The sequence below is a fragment of the Lacerta agilis genome, chromosome 13 (assembly GCF_009819535.1).
Source record: "Lacerta agilis isolate rLacAgi1 chromosome 13, rLacAgi1.pri, whole genome shotgun sequence".
NCBI classification, from domain to species: Eukaryota; Metazoa; Chordata; class Lepidosauria; order Squamata; family Lacertidae; genus Lacerta; species Lacerta agilis.
Window position 1 is genome coordinate 45,823,812 of NC_046324.1, and position 25,386 is coordinate 45,849,197.

Consider the following 25,386-nt stretch of genomic DNA (forward strand, 5'->3'; position numbering starts at 1 on the left):
GGTCACTTCAGTGCTGCTAACACAGTGGTTTGAACTTCACCCCCGGAAGTGCACTCCATTGTCTCTCAAGACAGACAGATGCCAACAACATTAGAAAATGGGATACTGAACAGTGGAGATACATTTATCTTTTGCCTGCCTACAGTCCCAATTTCAGGCACATGTAAGTCCAACTGTATGATTTACTGTTGAGAAAATACACATAGGGTTGCAGTCTTATTTTTCGTGTGACCACCAACTTCTAAAAGCACAGGAGCAAGTCAAGTGGGGAGAAAAAAAGTGGCAACCTTGTGAAAATATATGCTGTGGATGCGGATGAATTGCGTCCCAAAAGCTCCATTCAGTCTTTCCAGCTTTTTAAGATTGGTGTAGTCTGATTATACTCTCTGCTATGCTACCTCCAAAGTCACCAGCTGAATAGATTTTATGATTTATTTAAGGAATGTATACCCCGTTCACTATATGTCTGTAAGGCCATCACATATGACAGTTACATGTATTTTGTGTGTTGCTTCCTACACTGAAATGCTTTCTGGGTGGGAGATGCGTGTGAAGCAGCCCTCTAGGCTGTCAATCTGACCTGCTTATCCTCCCCAGGAGGAGGTTCAGAGTTGCTTGTTGTTGTTTTCACCTGTCTCCAGGTATTGCCAGTGGTTCTACATTTTTTAGAGGAAATTTCAATAGAGGAAAGGTGGTATTCTTCAGGGAAGAAAGCAGTCTGTAGGGCTCCTCTGTATGTTATGGAGAGTGGTTTTTAAAACCTCCCATTGGATGAAGTAGACTTGTACCTACAAAAGTATGTATTGATTTAAATTGCCATGGGTATAGTGGTTAGAGTGCCATACTAGCACCTGGGAGACCAGGGTTCAAATCCCCACTCAGCCATGAAGCTCACTGGGCATCCTTGGAATAGCTGTCAACTTTTCCCCCCTTTAAAGGGAAATTCCCTTATTCTGAATAGGATTCCTCGCAAGAAAAGGGAAAAGTTGACAGCTATGGTCGTTGGGCCAGTCACTCCCTTTCAGCCTAATCTACTTCATAGGGTTGTTGTGACGATTAAATAGGGAGGATGCTACCTTGGGCACCTTGTAGGAATGGAGAGATGTAAACAAATAAACATGTTAAAACCAAAGACACACCACTTTTGCTTGTGGGTTCAATTCTGTTTCTTGGGTTCAGTTTTTTTAGTGTTTTATTTTTTATTTAAACTTGTTATTTTGTTTCAACCACTGTTTGTGCCCCTCTTTGGGGGAAATGGTCTATTAGTAAATAATAAATGAAAAGCCTACACACGTTAAGGTACACCTTCTCATTATGTCTTTAAATAAATATATATATATAGAGAGAGAAAGAGCATTTGTACCCCACTCTTCTGCCAAAATGGCTCCCGATCTGCTTACATACAACCAGTCAACACAAGGCAGTCTCTGCCCTACAGGCTTACAATATTTTTATTTCTTTTTTAAAGACACACAGAGGAAAAGGGACAGAGAGGGAAGAGGAAAAACAAAACACGAGCCCAAATTTCTAAACAGCTCCTATAATGACCAGCTGGCGCGGTTCAGAGGCAGGAGGTGCCAGATGGAGCTGGGAGGGTTGTTTAGTTTCTGTTTTGCAAAGATGACCCGAGTGAGCCGCCTGCTTCCCCTCTCTTCCCCTGATGGAACGGCTGCCCAATAAATGTTTTCCTGAAAGAAAGAAAGAAAAAATACTCTGCGTATGCTCAGAGGCACTCTGCCCGAGGTGCAAAAAAAGCACTGGCGATCAAAACTGGCAGCTCTGATAATGGGGAGGGGGCAGAGCTTGTGCGTTCTAAAGGGAGCTCGAACTCTCTCAGCCAATAGCGTGCGAGGCAAGGAAGGGAGGCCCGGGCCGCTTTCCTCCGATTGGCCATGACGCACACGGAGGACTGGCAAGCCAATCGCGCTGATTGGCTGCGGACGGAGGCAGAAAGTGCTGAGGGTTCCATTCCGCGGAGCGCGCTGGGCCTTGAGGATTTAAGCCTAGGAGTCGAGGGCAACTTCGCTCTTTCTTTCGAGGGATTCCCCAGCACGTGGCGGGGGACTGAGGAATCCGGTAAGTATTGAGGGTGTGGGTTGTCTCCTCTTTCCCCCCTTTTCCGTGCTAGTGCTGTGCTTGGCTTCCCACCCATTTTTCACCCTCCTCCTGCGAGGAAGGCAGAAATCCAACAGGTGAAGCCTCACTTTCTCTCCCTGGAAAAAGCTGCACGCACCTGTTGCATTTGCAGCCCTGTGCACGGCTCTTAAAAGGCAGAGGAGACCTGTCAAGTAAGGTGAAAGTTTTGTAATCTCTAGCTTAGTTGTGGGGATGGTGGAAAGGCATAAAGTTTTCACTGTTTCAGAGGGCTGGGCTGAATGAGGGTTGAGGGCGTTTAGTCCCCTGTAAAGAGATGGGTGCATACATTTTCCCTTTGCAGCCAAGTTTTTAGAGCATGTTAGCAGTTAGATATTGTGTACTCCAGGAATGGGGAACCTGCAGCCTTCAAGAAGTTGCTGGACTCTCCATCAGTTCAGCCAGCATGGGTAGCGATCCTGGGGTGCTGGAAGCTGTAATCCAGCACAGTTTGGTGTGTTGTTATACTTTGCTGGACCATAAAGAAGGCTGATCGCCAAAGAATTGATGCTTTTGAATTATGGTGCTGGAGGAGACTCTTGAGAGTCCCATGGACTGCAAGAAGATCAAACCTATCCATTCTCAAAGAAATCAGCCCTGAGTGCTCACTGGAAGGACAGATCCTGAAGCTGAGGCTCCAATACTTTGGCCACCTTATAATAAGAGAAGACTCCCTGGAAAAGACCCTGATGTTGGGAAAGATGGAGGGCACAAGGAGAAGGGGACAACAGAGGACGAGATGGTTGGACAGTGTTCTCGAAGTGACTAGCATGAGTCTGACCAAACTGCGGGAGGCAGTGGAAAACAGGAGTGCCTGGCGTGCTCTGGTCCATGGGGTCACGAAGAGTCTGACACGACTGAACGACTAAACAACAACAACAACAACAATATTTGCTATGTTACATTAGGTAAATTACATCACAGAATTGTGAGAAAAACGGAGATAGGATATAAACACAATTAATAATAATTAACATGCCGATCGTAAAAAATGTGTCATAAACTGCAGTCCTAAGCACCTTTATTCGTAGATGTTCCTCAAAAGCCAGAAGCTTACTTATGACTTAAGTGTTACAGGATTGCAGTCCTAAGCGCAGAGCCACCCCATACATATAAAGAGCACCCATGGCTTCCCCAAGGAATACTGGGAACTGTAGTTCTCCCCTCACAGAGCTACAGTTCCCAGCACCCGTAACAAACAGCAGGTCCCTGGATTGTGTGTGGGGGGGAGTCTTGTGCTTTGAAGCATGTTGGGTGTGCCGTAAAAGTATGGGGCGGATCTGCTCCTCGTCTTCCTGGAATATGCCAACCAGCTCATTTTTAGTGCCAATAGCGGGTAATAATAATACTGTAATAATAATAATAAATTGTTATTTATACCCCACCCACCTGGCTGGGTTTCCCCAGCCACTCTCGGCGGCTTCCAAAAGAATGTTAAAATACAATAATCTATTAAACATTAAAAGCTTCCCTAAACAGGGCTGCTTTCAGATGTCTCCTGAAAGTCTGGTAGTTGGTTTTCTCTTTGACATCTGGTGGGAGGGTGTTCCACAGGGCGGTCAAGCTGCCACTTACCCCTTTTAAACAAGGGCTGCAAAATTTAATGATTAAACTGGGTTATTTTACACAACACTGTCTGGTTCACCCGCTACGACCCATTCCTGAATATGGATAGCTTGCCCACAGGGATCCGCATGGCCTATCTTGCGTGAGGCCGCCAGGCAGACCGATGTTATTCCAGCTATTAAAATATACTTCAGCTGCCAATACTGTTTCAGTCCGAAGTCAAGGGTTTGCAAATGTCTTGCAAAGCCCTGAACCACTTGGGACCTAAATAACTGAGCAAGAGCCTCTCCCAGTATATCCCTACCTGGGAGTTAAGGGTGAGAGAACCTCCACGGTGTCTCATCCCCAGAAGCAGCACATCAGGCCGGGCGAGAAGGTGCTTTCTGCTGTGGCATCTAATCCTTGGAACTTCATGGCCCTTGAAATCTACTTGGTGCCTGCGCTGGTGGTTTTTAGAGGCTAAAACGCGGCTGATCACTCAGGCCTTTCACTCAGGCTGCAATTTGAAATGGTTTCAATTGTTGTTTTATATTGTATTTTTATTGCCCCGTTGCGTTTTATGACTTTGTTCCAACTGCATTGTTGGCCACCCGGAGCCCTGTGGATGTGCGACAGAATTTAAATAGACTTAACTAAATAAACTGGATTAGGTAACTGATTCAACTCTTTTTTAATATATATATATATGTGTGTGTGTGTGTGTGTGTGTGTACACCCTTTAACCAGGCAGCAGATCAGAAATATTATAATCAATACAAAGTACAAACTGCAGGTGGCAGGAAACTGCTTTTATAACAAGCACACCCCCCCCCCCACTTTCTCTCTTGCATGTTTACATCATCTAAAAACAGGGAGCGCCTCCTTCAGAGTGTTTGTTTTTACCCTTAGGTAAATGTAATTAGTGAATTAATCCACAAAGAAACACAATTAGTCGGCTGAGATTTTCTTAGCCCCTGGTTTTAACGAATCTTGCTAAGCTGCGTGTTTCAGCTTGGGAGAAGACAGGTGCATAGCTTTCAGCAGAATAAAGAACGAATTATAATAAAAAGACACTTATGAATGTGTGGCTATTGTGGGTGTGTTGTGTTTCTTACACGGAGGTGCTTTTGGTGTAAGAAAGGTATGGAAAGTGACCCCCGGGTTATGTTGGAACTAGTGATTTTTCGTGAGTTCTGAAGCTGATGCTCATGGGAGTCGTATAGAGAGAGATAACCGTGAAGTTGGAAGGGCCCACGAGGGCGGTGTTAGAAACTGGGATAGAAAAGCTAGGAGCCAAATGGCTTCTGGGACTTGGGTTGTGGGCGCCAAAACAGAATGTCTAGTTAAGTGGTCGGCAACCTAAGGCCCATGGGCCGGAAGCAGACCACGAGGGTCGCTTAACCGGCACATGAGCCGCCCCTGAACCGAGCTGCCTGCTTGGCGAGTCCCTGCACGCTGCGCTAAACTGGTGCGGCGCGGGGACTCTCTTCCGTGGCTCCAGAAATTGCTTCTGCGCATGCCCAGACGTCGGAAATCGCACCTGCGCATGTCTGCGGCACTGGAAATCGCTTCTGTGCAGGTGCGATTTCCGGTTTCTGGGCATACGCAGAAGCGATTTCCGTCGCTGCGGACATGTGCAGATGCAATTTCCAGCGTCGCACTGTGCCGGCCCGGCCCACGCACGATCTCTGTGGGAGTGATCCGGCCTATGCCCGGTAAGCCTTGCCGACCCCTGGTCTAGTTGCCACGGAGGGTGGGGGTACGCAATTCACATAAGAGACACGTTGTTAACATCACTTTTTAAAATCAGAAATGGCTGATACATGTTCAATTTGGTGTTGATAATAAAATTATTGGTACCATACTTCAGTTTCCAAAACACTCTACCCTCTGTTGTTAAACTCCTTCACATATTGTCTGTCCTTAACATATGCTTCGAGGCTTCAAAGCACATAACGTTTCAGTAATCCTCGAGTGTCAGCCAGGCGCAAAAAGATAGCACCCAGGCTTTTTGAAGTGCTTGCAAATGGAGAATCTTTAGGTGCCAAATGCGCCTGGCACCCTGCTAATTTCGAACCCTGCACAAGCGTCATGTAGTCCAACCCCCTAAAATGCTGGACTAGCAATTTTAAAGCCAGACATTCTTAGCTCTGGCCCCTCTGATGCCCAGGACATTCTTGGACGCTAGGCAGTATTTCAAAATGGACTTTAGCTGTTTGACGATTGCAAGCTGCCTGCAGTTGCCCAATTAGCTGCGCACGGCCTTTTTGCTATCCTTGAGGAGTTAACGAATAACTCGGGATGCCCGGTTAAGACAGCCTGAGCTTTGTTCCTGCTGCAGTTTGCGCCTGTTTAAGGCTTCAGTCCTGCCAACAAGTCACACGGAGGTCAGCAGATGAGAACGGTCTCCTGTTGCCTTGGGCAGGCTGGCTTGTCAGTCTTGCTCCAGACAGAGCAGCTGCCCTGCTCCTCAACTCCCAAGCTCAGAAGCAGGGGTCCACTGCAGCCTTCATATTTCTGATCGCACCCACGCCATACATTTAAAGCTTCCCCCACAAAGAGCCCTGGGAACTATAGTTTGCTAAGGGTGCCGGGAATTATAGCTCTGCGAGGGGTAAACTGCAGCTCCCAGGATTCTTTGCGAGCATAGAATCATAGAATCCTAACCGTTGGGGTACCTTTACCTTGGTTTATGAACTTAATCCGTTTCGGAATCCCATTCTTAAACCAAAGCGTTCTTAAACCAAGGCATGCTTTCCCATAGCAGTGGGGGACTCAATTTACAAATGGAATACACTCAACAGGAAGCAAACACACACACACACACACACACACTGCCCTTTATGAAAAGATCCCAGTGCGGTGTACAACATTAGTAGCACATTTTAAGGTGCATAATAATAAAAATAAAACATAAAACATAATAAAAACCATAAAAATGGACTATTATTATTATTATTATTTATTAGATTTATATACCATCTTTCATCAAAATATCTCAGGATGGTTTGCAAGATAGAAGCACAAATAAATAGTCAGAACAGAAGCAACAAAACAATACCCCCCCTTTCACAAACACATTTAAAAGGCTGTAGAATATAATATAATTACCATAATAACAGCCCACTTTCCCACTTTAACTGTTTATTTAGTGGTCAGAGGCCTGGTTATAGAGGAATGCTTTTGCCTGGCGCCTGAGAGTTAAGAATCATAGAATCATAGAGTTGGAAGAGACCACAAGGGCCATCCAGTCCAACCCCCTGCCAAGCAGGAAACACCATCAAAGCATTCCTGACAGATGGCTGTCAAGCCTCTGCTTAAAGACCTCCAAAGAAGGAGACTCCACCACACTCCTTGGCAGCAAATTCCACTGTCAAACAGCTCTCACTGTCAGGAAGTTCTTCCTAATGTTTAGGTGTAGCCTTGCCTTTTAAAGTGGTATAAAAGTGCTTTGATTCATTGCTCCGCCCACTTTTGCCTCTGCCCCGCCCACCACTTGCAAGCGGTCCCCAGAAGGCTCTCTGCAAGAGGATGTGGCCCTTGGTCTGGAAAAGGCTCCCTGCCCCTGTTTGAATGGGTCCGTGGGGCAGGGTGTCGCTTCCCGATCTTTGAATACACTCTCTGTTGTTACGCTGGCTGTATATTTACATGTGTACAGTATTTATTTTACAGTGGTACCCTGGTTCTCAAACGCCTTGGTACTCACACAACTTGGAACCCAAACACTGCAAACCCGGAAGTAAGTGTTCCGGTTTGCGAACATTTTTCGGAAGCCGGACATGCTCTGTTTTGAGTGTTATGCTTCCGTTTTGAGTGCCACACTTCCATTTTGAGTGTTACGCTGAGGTCTGTCTGTTTTTGCTGTTTATTTTGTGTTTTCTGTTTTTGGTGCTCTTTTTGGTTTTGTTTTTCTGACTGTGTGGAACCCAGTTCAGCTACTGATTGATTGATTGTGTGTGTGACTGCAGTACATTGTTTATTGCTTTCATTTTATGGATCAGTGGTCTTGTTAGACAGTAAAATTCATAACAAACAAACAAAAAATTCCTTCCAGTAGCACCTCAGAGACCAACTAAGTTTGTTCTTTGTATGAGCTTCCGTGTGCATGCACACTTCTTCAGATAAATTCTTCAGTAAAATTCATGTTAAATTGCTGCTTTAGGGGTTGCTTTTAAAAAGTCTGGAACGGATTAATCCATTTTGCATAACTTTCTATGGGAAAGCGTGCCTTGGTTTTGGAACGCTTTGGTTTTAGAACGGACTTGCGGAACGGATTAAGTTTGAGAGGCGTTTCTGTTAGGGATTTTAGGACAAGGCCTACCAAGAAAAATAAAAAATAAAATATTCATGTATGCTACAACAGCGGCAAGAGTCTTGTTGGCACAACGATGGAAGAATGAGGAAACCCCGACGGAAGAACAATGGCAAGAAAAACTGACGAATTATGTGGAAACGGCAAAGCTAACATATAAATTACGTCAAAACAAAATAAAAAATAAAATAAAAAAAATCCTTCCAGTAGCACCTTAGAGACCAACTAAGTTTGTTCTTGGTATGAGCTTTCGTGAAGAACAATCGGGAATTCAAGGAAGAATGGGAACTTTTTACAAACTATTAAAAAAAAACCCCAAAATGATTTGGACTCCTTGGCAGGCTTTGAATAAACAGGCACAAATGTATTAGTAGAACATATGACAGATGATGTCATGATAAGTACAAATTTATAACATGCAGAAAATAATATGTATACTAAATAAATCGGAGAGGGAAGCTGAGGGAAGTCTCGGGGGGTGAGGGAGGGGGGAATAAAAAAGGGGGGAAATTGTACAGTAACTGATTATATTGATTGACAATTTGTTTTGCTAAATTTGTTTAATAATTTTTTAAAAAAGTTTGAGAACCAGGGTACCACTGTATTATCACAAACCTCCTTGGTGGCTCTGTTAAGGGCCACAAAACGAGAGTATATAGGCCTGATAGCTCACTGAACCTTTCTCAGTTTCAGCTTCCAAAGTTTTGGGGATCCCGTTTGCCGTTCTTTCTCTCCGGGCTGCTGCAAAACCTCTGCTGAAAATGGCCAGCCTCCCCAGAGCAGATGGAAACCCCACAACTAAGGAGGAGTGGGCCTCTCACCACAAGATGGTGATGGAGCCCCTGGACACCAACGACCCAGAGGTAAGAGGGCTTGGACAGTGTTTGGACAGTGACGCCAACCAGGAGAGGGTAGTATTGATTCTGGCGGAAGAAACCGGAGGGCAGGGGCCGCTGTCATTCGTCGGCAATGGTTTTGAGCAACCAGGGGACAGCAGGTCATTGACTTTTACGGGCTCGGTGACGTTCATTGAGAAAATTGCACTTGGCTTAACCCTTTCAGATTTCCCCACCTTCCTACCTCTGCAGCAGAGAGGGGGCCTGTTTTGGCCCTCCCAGGTGCTGCCGGAGTCCAATTCTCGTCTAACCCCAGCCCACAGGGTCTATCGCCGGGGACGAGGCCAGGGATCTTTTATTGATTTGGTTAGTCCCTTTATCTAGCCCCGGGGAACCCAAGGGGGAAAAGAAATGCCTCGAAAACATTGCCACCCACTTCTAAAAGGCCACAGATGGTTTAAGGCCGGGTTATAGAGGAAAGCTTTTGCCTGGCACCTAAGGATATAGAACTACGGCGCTAGTTGAGCCTCCCTGGGGAGAGCATTCCAAAAAAAGGGAGCCACTGCAGAAAAGGTCCTGTTCTCATATTGAGAACGTCCATTAATGCCATTGTGGCACTTCAGATTGGGGCAGTCCTGCTGACTTCGTTTTCACTCTGGGGCCAGGTTAAAATGTGCTTCTTCAATCTATACATTTAAAAAGTGGTGGCTAAATTTTGCCCACGCTGTTGTTTTCACCTGACTTTATTTGGTGTCAATGAAATATTTTTTTGTGGTATGGCATGTCTGTATCGTAGGGTTGCCAGGTGTCCACCATTTGAGTGGACAGTCCACTTTTTCACATTATGTTCACTATCCCCCCCCCCGCAAAATAGTGGACATTTTTTTTATTCAAAAGCTTTATGATGAAATGGTATTTTAATACGTGTTAAAATGTTTGTAAGAAAATATATACTGGTAATTTAATTTAATTTAAACTCCCCCCCCGCTTGTCCACTATTTTTTGGAAGCAGACCTGGCAACCCTATCTGTATGTTTTTTTTTTTTAAAAAAAATATTGTTAAGTCGCTCTGAGACTTTTTTCGTGGGTGGGGGTGGGTAGCAAGCAATGAATTATTAATGCTGTTGTTCAACTTGTGTGTGTTTTGTTATTTGCTTTACGTTCTGTCCTTCACCCTGGTCAGGCAATCGATAAGAATAACAGTCATAATAATTGTTACTAATATTTAAAGTTCTATAAATGCAGCCTGTAGGCAAAAAAAAAAACCCAACTTACAAGAGCAGCATAAAAACCAACCGCTGGAGGAAAAGCACGTGTTTAAAAAGCCCGGGGAAACAGGGAATATTGAGGGGTGTGCAAGGAACACCTTTAACACTTGAAACGAGTAATATAAGTTCTGTTGAAAAGAAGTCGCCCAATTAGAAGTGTTTTCGACCTGCAGTCCTACGCCCACTTAACTAGTCACATCTAACTCTGGGCGATCTATCTGAGAACGCCCATAGCTCCGTGATGGAGCACCTGCTCCCTAAAACTCTGAAAAGCTGCTGCCAGCTAGTGTGGGCCACCCTGAGCTAGATGTCCCAGTTGTCTGACACAGTATAAGGCAGTTTACTGTGTTCCTACACCTTCAGGGGAAGGGTGTGTATGCAAGAGGTCTCTCACCGGAAGCCAGGAAGGTGCCAAGGCTTTATCAGTATCGCGAGCCCCCGTCTCCGGTGCTGAGCTCTTCATCTTCGTCCAGTGGGAGGAGCAGTAATTCCTTTTTTTTAAAATTAAAAACTTATTAGATTTTCCAATTAAAGATTTTCCAATTAAAAAGCCAAAAAACAATACATGGTTAAACGCTCCAAACTCCCCCCCTCTCCCACTGAGGGGAGCAACAAATACAACCCCCCCCCTCACAGAGGTAACAAAAAAATCATTTCACATTTAACCACATATTTTCCAAATCATGGCATAGAGCTGACCCTCTTCCTAGGTCAGTTAATTAAATTCCCATCATTGCTTCTTAAAGTGACTTCCTCATTCCCCCCCTTACTGATTTCCAAATTATCACATAATCCAGGTTTTTTTTAACTTTAACTCAAATTTAAAATCCATCTCATCGTTTTTTCTATTTAACATTCTTCTACTTCCGCCTCATAATACTTCTGTATTTTCTCATTATCTTAACCAAAATTTTCCATATTGCTCATATAACCAAAACTCATTACCTTATCATACTCCTCCCTCCCTTTTGGTCCCAGAATTTGTCTTTCAAAACATTATCCGTTATCGCAGTGTCCATATCCAATTGTCATAACCATAGTGAAATAAAATATCATTTTAAATTCAAATATTTTACCCTATAGCCTCCCTTTCGAAAAACCCGGCCCATGAGTCAAAAATAGCAAAGTCCTGTAACTGTCCAGGAGCAGTAATTCCTCTAGTGGGGAGGGGGAGATGGAAACAGGAAATGGGAGCCGGGGCTGTGACAGGGGAAGAGAGCCTTCGCACCGAGCAGAAACGGGAGGTGAAGCACCCCTTCCGCCTCCCCTTTTGCACAGGGGGGAAAGACGTAGAGTGGGGAGGCGGGGGTTCCGCATCCCGCGCCTTCTATGCTGGGCGAAGAACCGGAAGGGGTCATTCCCGGACTCTGCAGAAGGATGAGCTGGGCGTTCTTTCTTTAGCTGCACTGTAAATATCTGCACAATAAAGGAACTCAGTTCCAGAAGTTTTGCGTCAGCCTGGTTACTCATGAGCAGCCACTAATCGCCTTACACCGGGCGAGAAAAGACTGCCTGCACGAGACCCTGCCAGTCAGTGCCAACAGTACTGAGCTCAGTGGCCCAATGGGTCTGACTGGGTTTAAGGCAGCTTCTTCTGTCCCTGTGTCCGTCGCGCAAAGGTCTACGACATCATCAAGAAGGAGAAGCGGCGGCAGCGGCTCGGCTTGGAGCTGATTGCGTCGGAGAACTTCGCCAGCCGGGCAGTTCTGGAGGCCCTGGGCTCCTGCATGAACAACAAATATTCAGAGGGATACCCGGGACAAAGGTAGGGGTTAGAGGACTTTGGGCTCACGGCCTGGCTGATATCCTTTCCCCCCACGCCAAGCAAACTTGTCTGTGTCTCATTGTTGGTCCGATAACAATGAGGTTGTCAGGAGCCAGCCGGCAGTAAATCACACAATCTGCACAGACCTGGCTGAGTGTCAAGCCTAAGCAGCGTAGCAACTCATCCCTGGTAGGTCTTGCCCCACGGATTGGTTGCTGAGACTGAAAGTCCCCGCCTTTCCACAGCCATCTAAGTCCCCTCTTTTCCAGGGCTTTCCCCAAGCAATCGGAGACGGTGCCTGCATGCAGCCAGCCTCTCCTCCACCCTTTTTCATGCCTCTTCTGGTTCTGGGAGACGAGGGGGGGCAGGGGAGCTTTCTTCAGTAGGAAGGGGAGACATCCATGATTCCTCACCAGCTTGACACCTCTCTGCCTCTTGACCTCCCTCCTCCCCTGCTTCAGCTTCTGCCGCTGATTCTGCACTTCCCTCTGCCACAGACTCCCCCAGCTCACTAAGCCCTGTTACCTCTTCTCCCTCTTCCTTGTCCCACCACCAGTCTTCAGGCTCTGAGCCTTCGTCCCTTGGGGGTTCCTCGGCTGGTTCCTCCCACAACTCCTCTACATCCAACCAGTCAACGACACAGGTTGCGATGACGTTGCCTTGCTCTCAATAGCTCTTAACTCCACCCCATGGCGCCCAGTTTAGGTCTGTTGCCAATCGTATGACGCACCTCCAGCGAGAATAGAGATTATAAGCCAATGTTGCGGTTATTCAAACGGAGATATGCACATGAAACTTTCCTTCTTCTTCCTTGTTTTAGGTACTATGGTGGGACGGAGTTTGTGGATGAGCTGGAGAGGCTGTGTCAGAAAAGAGCCCTGGCAGCTTATGGGCTGGACCCACAGAAGTGGGGAGTCAATGTTCAGCCCTACTCAGGTATTCCTATCATCCAACTGGTAATGGAGGGCTGTGGAGAGGGCTGGTTCCTCTGCGGGAACCTAGTGATACAAGCTGTAAGCCAGGCTTCCTCAACCACGGCCCTCCAGATGTTTTGAGACTACAATTCCCATTATCCCTGACCACTGGTCCTGCTAGCTAGGGATCATGGGAGTTGTAGGCCAGAAACATCTGGAGAGCTGAGGTTGAGAAGGCCTGCTGTAAGCTCCTTGGATCAGAGGCCTGGCCTCTCCCTCTATAAAGCATTGTATGTACATGGATGTCTTCGATGGGTTCCCTATTCCTATCAGTCCCAGCCAGAGTAGTCAATGGTTGAGGGATGCAGAAACATCTGGAGCAGGGACAACCAATGGGGTGTCTTCCATCACCCCAATCATTGGTCATGCTGATGGGAACTGTAGCCCATTATATTTAGAAAGCAATATACAATAACAACAACAACAACAACAAATTTATTTATTCATACATACATACATACATACCTCACTCATCTGGTTGGGTTTCCCAACCATCAAACATTAAAAACTTCCCTAAACAGGGCTGCCTTCAGATGTCTTCTAAAAGTCAGAGAGTTGTTTATTTCCTTGACATCTGACGGGAGGGCGTTCCACAGGGCGGGTGCCACCACCGAGAAGGCCCTCTGCCTGGTTCCCTGTAACCTCTCTTCTCGCAGGGAAGGAACCGCTAGAAAGCCCTCGGAGCTGGACCTCAGAACATATGCTGGGATATGTTCAGGCTTTCTCTCTCTCTCGACCCCCTTCTCATTTTCAGGATCTCCAGCGAACTTTGCAGTATACACGGCCCTAGTAGAGCCCCACGGAAGGATCATGGGCTTGGATTTGCCAGATGGAGGCCACCTGACCCACGGCTTCATGACGGACAAGAAGAAGATCTCGGCCACCTCCATCTTCTTTGAGTCCATGCCTTACAAGGTGAGCTGCGTTCCGTGCCGAGGGGTCTCTGGCCTCCTTCAGAATGCAGTGATTTGTTGGGTATGTGAGTACTTGGCTGCCTAAGAAATATGCTCAGAAGTTTCTTTGCCACAGCTGTTGCTTGGCATGGTATCCCGGTAGCTAATTCAGCGTGTATTTGTGTAATGAGAAGTGTGAGGCACGAGCCCAGCCCTTCACCTTTCGTAGATTTGTAGATCTAAGCTTGAGAACTTTCTGCTTGGACCCTTCCTTGATGCCTGCTGGAGTCTCTGTGCCAGTCTCCTCCTCTGGGGCCTACCACAGTGTGCCCACCCCCAGGCAACGCCAGAAACTGGAGGAGCTGCTCCTGTTGAAATAGAAATACTTTATTGTCACTGTACCATATGTTTACAGTGAGATTAAACAAGCCCCCCTCCCCACAATCTCTCAGTCCTTGTTACACTCTATGTGCTGTCGTACGGCCACCAACCCCGGACGTCATCTGCAATGTTGTTGTCTTCCATTCAGCAGCCTCACGGCCCACGGGTAGAAACTGTTCTTTAACCTGTTGGTGCGGCTTATCATGCTTCTGTAGCTCCTGCCCGAGGGCAGGAGATTATAAAGGTGCTGGCCAGGGTGTGAGTCATCCCCGAGAATGTTCCTCGCTCTTCTGAGGCAACGGTCTCCTGCGATGACGTCTAGCGGACTCAGGGGACAGCCCATGATGTCGTGTGCTGTCTTCACCACCCTCTGTAGGGACTTTCTGTCCATGGCTGTCAAACCGGCATACCACACCATAATACAGTGTGAGAGAACACTTTCTGTTGTGGACCGACAGAAGGAAACCATCAGTTGTTGTCTAACATTGCTCTTTCGCAAGACCCTAAGGAAATGAAGTCTCTGTTGGGCCTTCCTGACCACCTGGGCTGTATTGACCTTCCAAGCAGGGGCGTTTCTAGCCCCTTGGATGCCCGGGGCGGGAAGCCAAGAGGCACCCCGGGGGCAGGGCATCACAGTGCGTGCGTCACGACGTCATGATGCATGCAGCGCCCTGCTCCCGGGGGTGCCGGGCGGCGGCTTTGGGAGATCCCTGAAGCCGCCACCTGGCAGCGGCACCCCTTCGTGCCATGGTTGCTCATGCCTGCGTGAGCAGCCGCTGCACGAAGGGGTGCCGGGCGGCAGATTCGGGAGTCTCTGCAGCCCGCAGAGACTCCCGAATCCGCCGCCCGGGCTCCCTTGGCGGAGCGCAAGTCGGGGCAGGGAGAGGGACGGGCCAGCGAGGAGTGGTGTCACCCCTCCTCGCTGGCCCGCCCCTCTCCAGGCCCCGGCTCCGCAAGCCAGCCAGCGGCGGAGCTCGGCATAGAGGCAAGGGGCGGAGCTCGGCATAGAGGCAAGGGGCGGAGCTCGGCATAGAGGCAAGGGGCGGGCCAGCGAGGAAGGGGTGGCACCCCTCGTCGCTGGCCCGCCCCTTGCCTCCATGCTGTGGCGAAAAAAGCCACTGGAAGGGGGGGGACTTATTTTCAGTGCTGCTGGGGTGGAGCCGCAGGGGCGGCCAGCGAGGGGGGGTGGCACCCCTCCTGGCTGGCCGCCCCTGCGGCTCCACACTGGCAGTGCCGAAAATAGCCTTAAAAAATAAAAATAAAAATTTTATTTTTTAAAAAAAAAAGCCCAGGGGGCAGGGCCACCGCCCAAAGTGTCACCCCCAGCAGGGCACTGCCCGGCCCCCCCGCCCCCCTTGCTACACCCCTGCTTCCAAGTAAGGTCTTCACTAAGGTGGACTCTCAGGAATTTAAAGGAAGAGACTTTCCACGCAGCCCCCCCATTCTTCTGAACTGTTCTTCCTGGTCCTCCTTCTCACCAGGTCAATCCTGAAACTGGTTACATCGACTATGACAGGCTGGAGGAGAATGCCCGCTTGTTCCACCCAAAGCTGATCATCGCAGGTAAGACGATTGGTGGAGATGTAAGCTTACTAATATTCTGTAATCGCCGACAACCCCCTTACTCCTTGCTAGTATTATATACGATGACCTCCCTCAATCTGGTCTTCCAGATGTTGTGGAAAGTCCAGCCACCACCAGCCCCAGCCAGCAGGTCCTAGTCCAATGGTTTCTGAAGGGCTGCAAGTTGCAGAAGGCTGATACTGCCTCCAGTTAAAAGCCAAGAAAAGCAGATTATTTTTGTTTTAATTAAAAAGTTCTTGGAATCCTGAACTGCTGGAGCCAACAGTATATCTCTTGGAATATTTGTTGTTGTTGTTCAGTCGTTCAGTCGTGTCCGACTCTTTGTGACCCCATGGACCAGAGCACGCCAGGCACTCCTATCCTTCACTGCCTCCCGCAGTTTGGCCAAACTCATGTTAGTCGCTTCGAGAACACTGTCCAACCATCTCATCCTCTGTCGTCCCCTTCTCCTTGTGCCCTCCATCTTTTCCAACATCAGGGTCTTTTCCAGGGAGTCTTCTCTTCTCATGAGGTGGCCATAGTACTGGAGCCTCAGCTTCAGGATCTGTCCTTCCAGTGAGCACTCAGGCCTGATTTCCTTAAGAATGGATAGGTTTGATCTTCTTGCAGTCCATGAGACTCTCAAGAGTCTTCTCCAGCACCATAATTCAAAAGCATCAATTCTTTGGCGATCAGCCTTCTTTATGGTCCAGCAAAGTATAACAACACACCAAACTGTGCTGGATTACAGCTTCCAATATCCCAGGATTGCTACCCATGCTGGCTGAACTGATGGAGAGTCCAGCAACTTCTTGAAGGCTGCAGTTTCCCCATTCCTGGAGTACACCAAGATCTAACTGCTAACTTGCTCTAGAAACTTGGCTGCAAAGGGAAAATGCACGCACCCATCTCTTTACAGGGGACTAAACGCCCTCAACCCTCATTCAGCCCAGCCCTCTGAAACAGTGAAAACTTTATGCCTCAGCATCAGGATCTGTCCTTCCAGTGAGCACTCAGGCCTGATTTCTTTGAGAATGGATAGGTTTGATCTTCTTGCAGTCCATGGGACTCTCAAGAGTCTCCTCCAGCACCATAATTCAAAAGCATCAAGCAAGCAATCTTGGAATATACCGTTATATTATATACTGTTCAGTTAGGTAGGGGCCACCACTAAGAAAACCCTGTCTCTACTGCCTGCACCTGGTATTCTTGAACCTCTGTTTCCTAGATGCTACAAAGAATTGTGTTTCCATAAGGCAGTGGCACCTATGGATTGCATGCGCTTCCATTGCTCTTTCTTTATTTCGGTCTCCAGCTTTGTTTTCATTCTCGCTTTTCCTCTTCCTGGACTTTAAAAAAAATGCAACCAAACTCTACAGTTAACACCAAAATGATACAATACGTTTGAGCTTAAAGCCTATTTAGGCATTAAGCTGTATGAAAAGGAATAGGTATTATTACTAAGTAATAATGGACATTATTTTACATTTTATTAATGATAAATAAAACCCAATCGTTATTGCTGGTAAGGTCTTTCAGCTTAAGGTACTTAATAGCATTGCTCTGATTTAATCATGTGTTTTCCACAGATATGTATAAATATAAATGCCTAAATCTTAACTATTGTTTAGAAAATATTTATTGCTGCTGTAAATATTCCAGTGTTCCTTTAAAGCTCCGTTTCACTGTTTAGAAAATAGTGATTGAGAAGAGAGATCTTCCTCCATGTTTCTCGTCCCAATGTAGAAATCGAGATAGCAAACTTTTTTTTTATTATAAAAGAATGGAAATGGTTTATTGGATATTTACAGAGAAATTGCAAATAGATAAAAACATTGGCAGGATTGTCGTAATAACATGCAGTCTCGCAAGAGTTTGTGTTTGAAGTGGTAGGTAATTAAATGAGCAAATTAAATGGATATGCAGAAGATTTTTTAAAAATAAATTTAAGGAACCGCAGAAAGAGGGGGAAGGAAGTCAAAAAAGAAGAAGAAGAAAAAGAAGACATGTTTCAATAATGCACCCACCTCTGGATCATGTCCCAGCTAGTCTTGGGCATTCTGAGTGGTCCCTTCTCTGAGTGGAGAGCCAGTGTGGTGTAGTGGTTAAGAGCGGTAGACTCGTAATCTGGTGAACCGGGTTCGCGTCTCCGCTCCTCCACATGCAGCTGCAGGGTGACCTTGGGCTAGTCGCACTTCTTTGAAGTCTCTCAGCCCCACTCACCTCACAGAGTGTTTGTTGTGGGGGAGGAAGGGAAAGGAGAATGTGAGCCGCTTTGAGACTCCTTCGGGTAGTGAAAAGCGGGATATCAAATCCAAACTCTTCTTCTTCTTCTTCTTCTCTCCTAGGGGTCAGCTGCTATTCACGAAACCTGGACTACGCTCGCATGAGGAAGATCGCCGATGAGAACGGGGCATACCTGATGGCTGACATGGCCCACATCAGCGGCTTGGTGGCCGCCGGCGTGGTGCCGTCCCCCTTCGAGCACTGCGACGTGGTCTCGACCACGACGCACAAAACCCTGCGGGGGTGCCGGGCGGGCATGATTTTCTACCGGAAAGGTGAGGGTCGCGGCGTAGAACAACTGCCCGTTTTTCCCAGGAAGGGGATGAACTTGGACAGGGGTGGGCAGTCGGGGGCCACACCCGGCAGGAAATGGGCGGTTGGGGGCCGAAGTGCCAGTGGGCAGTGCCCGAGGTGGCCGGGGCTAATTACACTCCCTTCAGGGCTTATTCACTGGCAACCCCAATTGTGTTGGGGAGGAGGGTGCTGCTAAGACTTCATATATAGGCAGCTAAGAATAAATAAATTTGTTCTCCAACCCCCCTTCATTTGGCCCATCTCATACCCCCAAGGAATGCTAATGCTGTCAATTCTTATTTTGTAATTAAGTAAATTTCTAGGAACTCTATATACGGTCCTACCTTGGTTCTCGAACGGAATCCATTCCGGAAGTCCGTTCGGCTCCCGAAACTGTTCGAAAACCAAGGCGCGGCTTCCGATTGGCTGCAGGAGCTTCCTGTACTCAAGCGGAAGCCGCGTCGGATGTCCGGCTTCCCAAAAATGTTCGCAAACCGGAACCATCAGTTCTGGGTGTGCGGCCTTCGGGAGCCAAAACGTTCGAGGCACAAGGCGTCTCGAGAACCAAGGTACGACTGTAATGGCTTTATAAAATTTACATTTATTGCATTCATAGACTTTTAATCCATGGTTCATTTAATCCATGCACAACAACCCTGTGAGGTAGGTTAGGCTGTCCCAAGGTTGCCCAGTGAACTTCATGGCCGAGTCAGGATTTGAACCCTGGTCTCCCAGGTCCTAATCTGGCACACCAACCACTACACCACCACTGACTCTTTCCTACAAGAGTCCTTTTTGTACTGAGAGATACCATTGCTCTGCCTCCCCTGCTTTCTGCTCTAATGGGGAGAAGCTCCCCCATCGCCTGCTTGCCTGCCCTTTTAACTGGTGACGCCGGGAATCGCACACGGGACCTTCGGCACTCCAAGCAGGTGCTCGGCCACTGAGCCGCAACCTCTCTCAGTAGCCGATTCTGTTTGGAGTGGAGCGTTTGGCTCTAGGTGCCTGCAAAGTTGGAGCCAAGGGGAAGGATTAGCCAAGAGTGGCAGCAGCACACCAAAAACTCCTGCCCTAAATTACCCTCCTTCTTTCTGTTCTCCCCAGGTGCCCGCAGCGTGGATCCGAAAACTGGGAAAGAAATCCTGTACAACTATGAAAGCCTGGTCAACCAAGCAGTGTTCCCTGGGCTACAGGGAGGGCCGCACAACCACGCAATTGCGGGTGAGTGAGGCAGCCTCTCTAAAACGGGGAGGCAGGAGGGAGACTGGGATTCGCTGCTAGCTCTATGAGCAGGGTGGATAAAACTCAATGATTTTTTTAAAAATTGGATTTTTAAAATTTAAAACGGATTTTTTTTTATTTAAATCAGATTTTTAAAAATAAAATGCTTTTGGAGGAAAGATCTTTCTAAAGATAATTTTCTATTTAAGTTACATTATAGTCCAAAGGCTAAAGGTAAAGGGACCCCTGACCGTTAGGTCCAGTCATGGACGACTCTGAGGTTGCGGTGCTCATCTTGTTTTACTGGCCAAGGGAGCCGGCCTTTGTCCGCAGACTGTTTTTCCGGGTCATGTGGCCAGCATGACTAAGCTGCTTCTTGCGAACCACAGCAGCGCACGGAAACACCGTTTACCTTCCCGCTGGAGTGGTACCTATTTATCTACTTGCACTTTGACGTGCTTTCGAACTGCTAGGTTGGCAGGAGCTGGGACCGAGCAACAGGAGCTCACCCCTTCACGGGGATTCGAACCGCCGACCTTCTGATCGGCAAGCCCTAGGGCTCTGTGGTTTAACCCACAGTGCCACCCGCGTCCCGCAGTCCAAAGGCTATTCATCAGCAAATAAGAATTTGTTTTAAGTTTTTCATGTGCGCAAAAAACTCAGTCTAAGTTAGTTTTTTTTTTTTAATTGTTTAACCACATCAGTTACCAAACATAGACACATATGCTATAATGTTATTGCTTTAGTTAAATAAATTGTTTAAATTGTTATTAAGGAAATGATTATTTTTCTCATTTCAATAAAGTACAGCAGAAAAGTTGCCCAAATATAAACAGTTAACTTACTAAACCTCACAATAATTTCATAATTATCTGTCTGTGTATTTCTAATAGTATAACCAAATCAGTGATTTTTGATATAACTGTAAAAAATACTCTGGAAATTTATTATTCCAAAAACGAAACCTTCCTCTGGTTGTAAATAATAAGATTATACCAGCAAGAATGAGTCTTTCTGTTAAAAAAGAAGAAGATTTAAATCAAGTTTTGCTGACTAGTGATTTAAATCAAGTTTTACTGACTAGTGATTTAAATCGTGATTTAAATCGAGTTGATTTAAATCAAATCCACCCTGTCTATGAGTGATCTGCGATAGATCTGGCGGAAGTACAACAAGGAGGGAGGGAGGGAGATCCAGAATCTGGGAGCAGCCAGCGAAAAGGCCCTGGAAGATGGAGGTGTTTGATGGGATATCTTTCCCCGTTCCATATGCCTCCCACATCCTCTCTTGTTTTTCGACCAGGAATTGCGGTAGCTCTGAAGCAAGCCATGACTCCGGAATTCAGAGCTTACCAGAGGCAAGTCGTCGCCAACTGCAAGGCCTTATCCAATGCCCTTGTTGGCTTGGGATATCACATTGTTACCGGTAAGGAATAGCTAAGACACAAAACACACACACACACACACACACACACACACACACACAGAAAGAGTTGCCCCTGTCTGGAAGAAACATTACGGACAGAATAATTGCCACACACAGGAAGAACCAAGGAGTTTGAATGCTTCCCCTGTAGGTGTAAAAAGGTAAAGGTAAAAGGGACCCCTGACGATTAGGTCCAGTCGCAGATGACTCTGGGGTTGCGGCGCTCATCTCGCTTTCCATCTCTTGGCTTTTGGATCGGTAGCGGGCCGACAGTCTACCGTTTACTCACGATTTGGGTCCGGGCGCTTCCTCCTGTGCATATGATTAATAGTTTTGAGCAGAGCAACACAGCTTAGTCCCTGGAACGTGAGTCTTAATAAGGCATCCGGAGTCTGTAGTTTTTGCTTCTACAAACTACTTTATTACAAAATATATACAGTTCAGCCTGGAGCACATTCTTCTTGCATGGAGCTCACAGAAACCGAAACCGAAACTGTGATACAGACAAAAGCAAAAGTTCAACAAAGTACACATCAAGTTGTGGGACGTCATATCCTCTCCAGGTTTAACCCTGTGGTAACCTGATTCTCCAACACCATCTCTGATTCTCCAACACCATCTCTGAACTCCAGGTTGCTGTGCGACAATCAATAAAAGAACAAACCAATTCCTTGCATTTAATATTACGGTTTACTCCCTCAAATATGGATAGCAAGCCCTAATGCGGAGTTAAAGTTCTCTCATTTTTCAAAAGAAATTCTTGGTGGACCTTAGAAAGTAACTCCGTAGCCCAATCCAAGGATGCCTTTGCAAGTACAACTCCACCAATGTAATGAATTGATTGAGGACTTCCTATGAGACAATGATCTAGAACGACAACTCAACCATATGTAATATTTTAGGAGTAAAGGTAAAGGTAAAGGGACCCCTGACCATTAGGTACAGTCGTGTCCAACTCTGGGGTTGCGGCGCTCATCTCACGTTACTGGCCGAGGGAGCCGGTGTACAGCTTCCGGGTCATGTGGCCAGCATGACTAAGCCGCTTCTGGCAAACCAGAGCAGTGCACGGAAATGCCGTTTACCTTCCTGCCGGAGCGGTACCTGTTTATCAACTTGCACTTTGACGTGCTTTCGAACTGCTAGGTGGGCAGGAGCAGGGACCAAGCAACGGGAGCTCACCCCGTCGCGGGGATTCGAACCGCCGACCTTCTGATCGGCCAACCCTAGGTTCTGTGGTTTAACCCACAGCGCCACCCACTTGCCAAAGAGAGCAGGGTTCAAGTCTCAAGAAGCCAAGGCATGGAGATTCAGTCCAGGTCCAAAACATGTTCCGAAGTCTAGGCCAGGCAAGAGCCCAAAGTCAAGGGCGCAGGTTGTTTCAGTGGCCGGGGATGATGGCCATTGTAATTTAGCTGCATCATAGACGCTTAAAACACGAAGCCAGTTCTTATCTGGCTTGTCCTACCGAACTGATGCTTGAAGCTTGCAAACTTTGCTGGCGGGTGCCATGTCCCTCCTTCCCCTCTGCTGCCCCCCCCTCCACCGCCCTTGCCAATTTGGGATGGCACAAGTGAGTCACTGCTGGCGTTTGGCTCCTCTCCTAGGCGGCTCCGACAACCATTTGATCCTGGTGGACCTGCGCAGCCGAGGCACGGACGGAGGGCGGGCCGAACGGGTCCTTGAGCTCTGCTCTATTGCATGCAACAAGAACACCTGTCCAGGTGAGAGTGGCCAAGCTTGAAGAAGGTTCTTCACAATTGCTTAGCGATGGCGAAGAATCCCCCTCGCAGCGCTGGGGTTTACCAGTTTTCAGAAATGCCTGCTGTAGGGGATGTGTATTGAAACTAGGAGAGGGATATATTTCTTAGATGTTATCTTTCCTTGCTCACATTTGGGAGTCCCACAGAGTACGTCCCCTTTGTCATTCCCACTGCCAGTGAATTCGGATCCTCCGAATGAACAGGCCAAGTCTGCCCACTGATTTCTCTGGCTTCCTCTTGCCCATTCTGCCTGGCAATCCCTCTCCCGGGCAAAGAAGGATCTTTCCTGGACCCGAGACCCCTTTAACTAGAGGTCCCAGGGATGGCATTCGGCAGCTTCTGCACACAAAGTAGGGGCTCTTCCGCTGAATTACCACCCCTCCCTATTTGGGGAGAAATTCAGGAAGGTGGGGAAAGTATACCTGAAGGAGCATCTCCACCCCCATCGTTCAGCCCGGACACTGAGGTCCACCTCCGAGGGCCTTCTGGTGGTTCCCTCCCTGCGAGGTTACAGGGAACCAGGCAGAGGGCATTCTCGGTAGTGGCACCAGCCCTGTGGAACGCCCTCCCGCCAGATGTCAAGGAAATAAACAACTCTTGACTTTTAGAAGACATTTGAAGGCAGCCCTGTTTAGGGAAGTTTTAAATGTTTGATGTTTTATCGTGTTTTTAATATTCTGTAGGGAGTCGCCCAGAGTGGCTGGGGAAACCCAGCCAGATGGGCGGGGTAGAAATAATAAATTATTATTATTATTATTATTATTATTATTATTAAGCAGCAGCTTGGCGATTTAGAAGACTCCTGGGTAGGAAAACCGAGGATTTAAATAACAGGCTTCAGTTTTTTATGCAGTTTATCTGTGCAATGTATAAAACTGGCCAGCTGCCCTTGTCTTTGGATTCAACCCACGGCCTTTTCCCTCATGCCTAGGAGACAAGAGTGCCCTGCGCCCCAGCGGTCTTCGGTTGGGAACACCAGCCCTCACCTCTAGGGGATTCGTGGAAGAGGACTTCCAGAAAGTCGCTCACTTCATCCATAAAGGTAGGACGGTGCCTGCGGGAATGGGAGCGCTGTTTTTGGAGATCTGGGCTTTGCTTTCTTCCTCCTCATCTTCGACAGCAGCCTCTGCGTCAGGTGAACGCTGGTTTCATCCCCTTACTTATTTGCAGAATGATTTTGGGAGTGCCAATGCAGATTCAGATTAGGTTGCTCCTTGTTGCAGGTGTGAGGAACCTGTGCTCCCACCCCACCCCCAAATATCTTACATATTTACACCCCACCATTTTCTCCAGCGAGCCCAAGGTGCTGCCCATGCTGCTTCCCCTCCTCGTTTAATCCACACAACCACCCTGTGAGGTAGGTTAGACCAAGAAGCAGTGACTGGCCCGAGGCCACTTCCAGAGCTTCCTGACTGAGTGGGGATTTGAACCCTGGCCTCTCCCAGGTCCTAGTTTGACCCTCTAACCACTACACCACTCTGCCTCTTGCAGGACCACTATTTCCTTCATCCCAGATCATTGGCCATGCTTGTCTTGGGCTGGTGGTAGTTGGAACTCAATAGCATCTGGAGGGCCGCCCTTCAGAGGGTTTGGACTGGCACACTCGTGGAGTTAGGTAAAGGTAAACGTACCCCTGACCGTTAGGTCCAGTTGCGGACGACTCTGGGGTTGTGGCGCTCATCTCGCTTTACTGGCCGAGGGAGCCGGCGTACAGCTTCCGGGTCATGTGGCCAGCATGACTAAGCCGTTTCTGGCAAACCAGAGCAGCGCATGGAAACACTGTTTACCTTCCCGCCGGAGTGGTACCTATTTATCTACTTGTATTTGACGTGCTTTTGAACTGCTAGGTGGGCAGGAGCTGGGACCGAGCAACAGGAGCTCACCCCGTCGCGGGGATTCGAACCACCGACCTTCTGATTGGCAAGCCTTAGGCTCTGTGGTTTAGACCACAGCACCAGTTTGGTATAGGAGTTACCCTATACCAAATTGGGACACCAGGTCAACTTGGGCAGAGCGATTGGTTCTTACTGGTTGTGGCGCCTTAACATTCAGGGACACGTTGCAGTCCTTTAAACGGAAAACATCTGGGATTGAACCTGGAGCCTTTCTGCATGCTAAAGGTGTATCCTACCCCTGAACCGCAGCCCCCTCTCCCCCTCGGCTGAGGTTTTGCTGTCCAAAGTAGTAACTGATCCCCCAGTAGCCAACTCAGCCGCCAAACAAGGAAATTTCTGTGTTGCCCATGCAGGTATCGAGCTCACCTTGCAGGTCCAGAGCGACATGAGTCCCAAAGCGACGCTGAGAGAGTTTAAGGAGAAGCTGGTGTCTGACGAGAAGTACCAAGCTCCCCTGAGATCCCTCCGGCAGGAGGTGGAGGCCTTTGCAGATACCTTCCCCCTCCCCGGCTTGCCGGTTCTATAAAATAAAAGTCACGGTTCCCCCATGCGCCAGAAGAACAGCAAGGAAACTCCTGCCTGGAACGGCCGCGATTCTTCTTGGCTGCTTCGAAGTGTGGGTTTATCTCGCCAAGCTGCCCTCCTGCAAAAGGGATTTAGGAGGGATCGAGGCATCTCCAGCGCCCACTTTTCTTTACTGTTCTTACAAGCAGAGCTGCTCTTGAAACCTGCTCTTTAACCAACCTCTACCCCATCTTTTTAAAATACGTTGCATTGAATATGGAGCCCGGGAGGAAATGGGCACAGGCCAAATGAAGCTTTAAAATCCTCAGTT

The 25,386-nt window shown here is 47.7% G+C and overlaps 1 protein-coding gene across 2 annotated transcripts; it reads left to right on the forward strand.

Moving 5' to 3' along the window:
- Positions 1-1,911: 1,911 nt before the first annotated feature.
- SHMT1 (serine hydroxymethyltransferase 1) lies at positions 1,912-25,310 on the forward strand. Of its 2 annotated transcripts, none has more exons than XM_033167349.1 (12): positions 1,912-2,076; positions 8,678-8,853; positions 11,714-11,859; positions 12,680-12,795; positions 13,588-13,748; positions 15,589-15,670; positions 18,019-18,231; positions 19,355-19,471; positions 20,774-20,896; positions 22,501-22,617; positions 23,588-23,698; positions 24,905-25,310. In XM_033167349.1, the coding sequence occupies exons 2-12, from the start codon at positions 8,752-8,754 to the stop codon at positions 25,075-25,077; spliced, it is 1,461 nt and encodes a 486-aa protein (XP_033023240.1). In that variant the 5' UTR covers positions 1,912-2,076; positions 8,678-8,751; the 3' UTR covers positions 25,078-25,310. The 2 variants fall into 2 exon arrangements, with proteins under 2 accessions (XP_033023240.1, XP_033023241.1); XM_033167350.1 differs by having other exon boundaries at positions 8,684-8,853.
- The last annotated feature ends 76 nt before the right edge of the window (positions 25,311-25,386 follow it).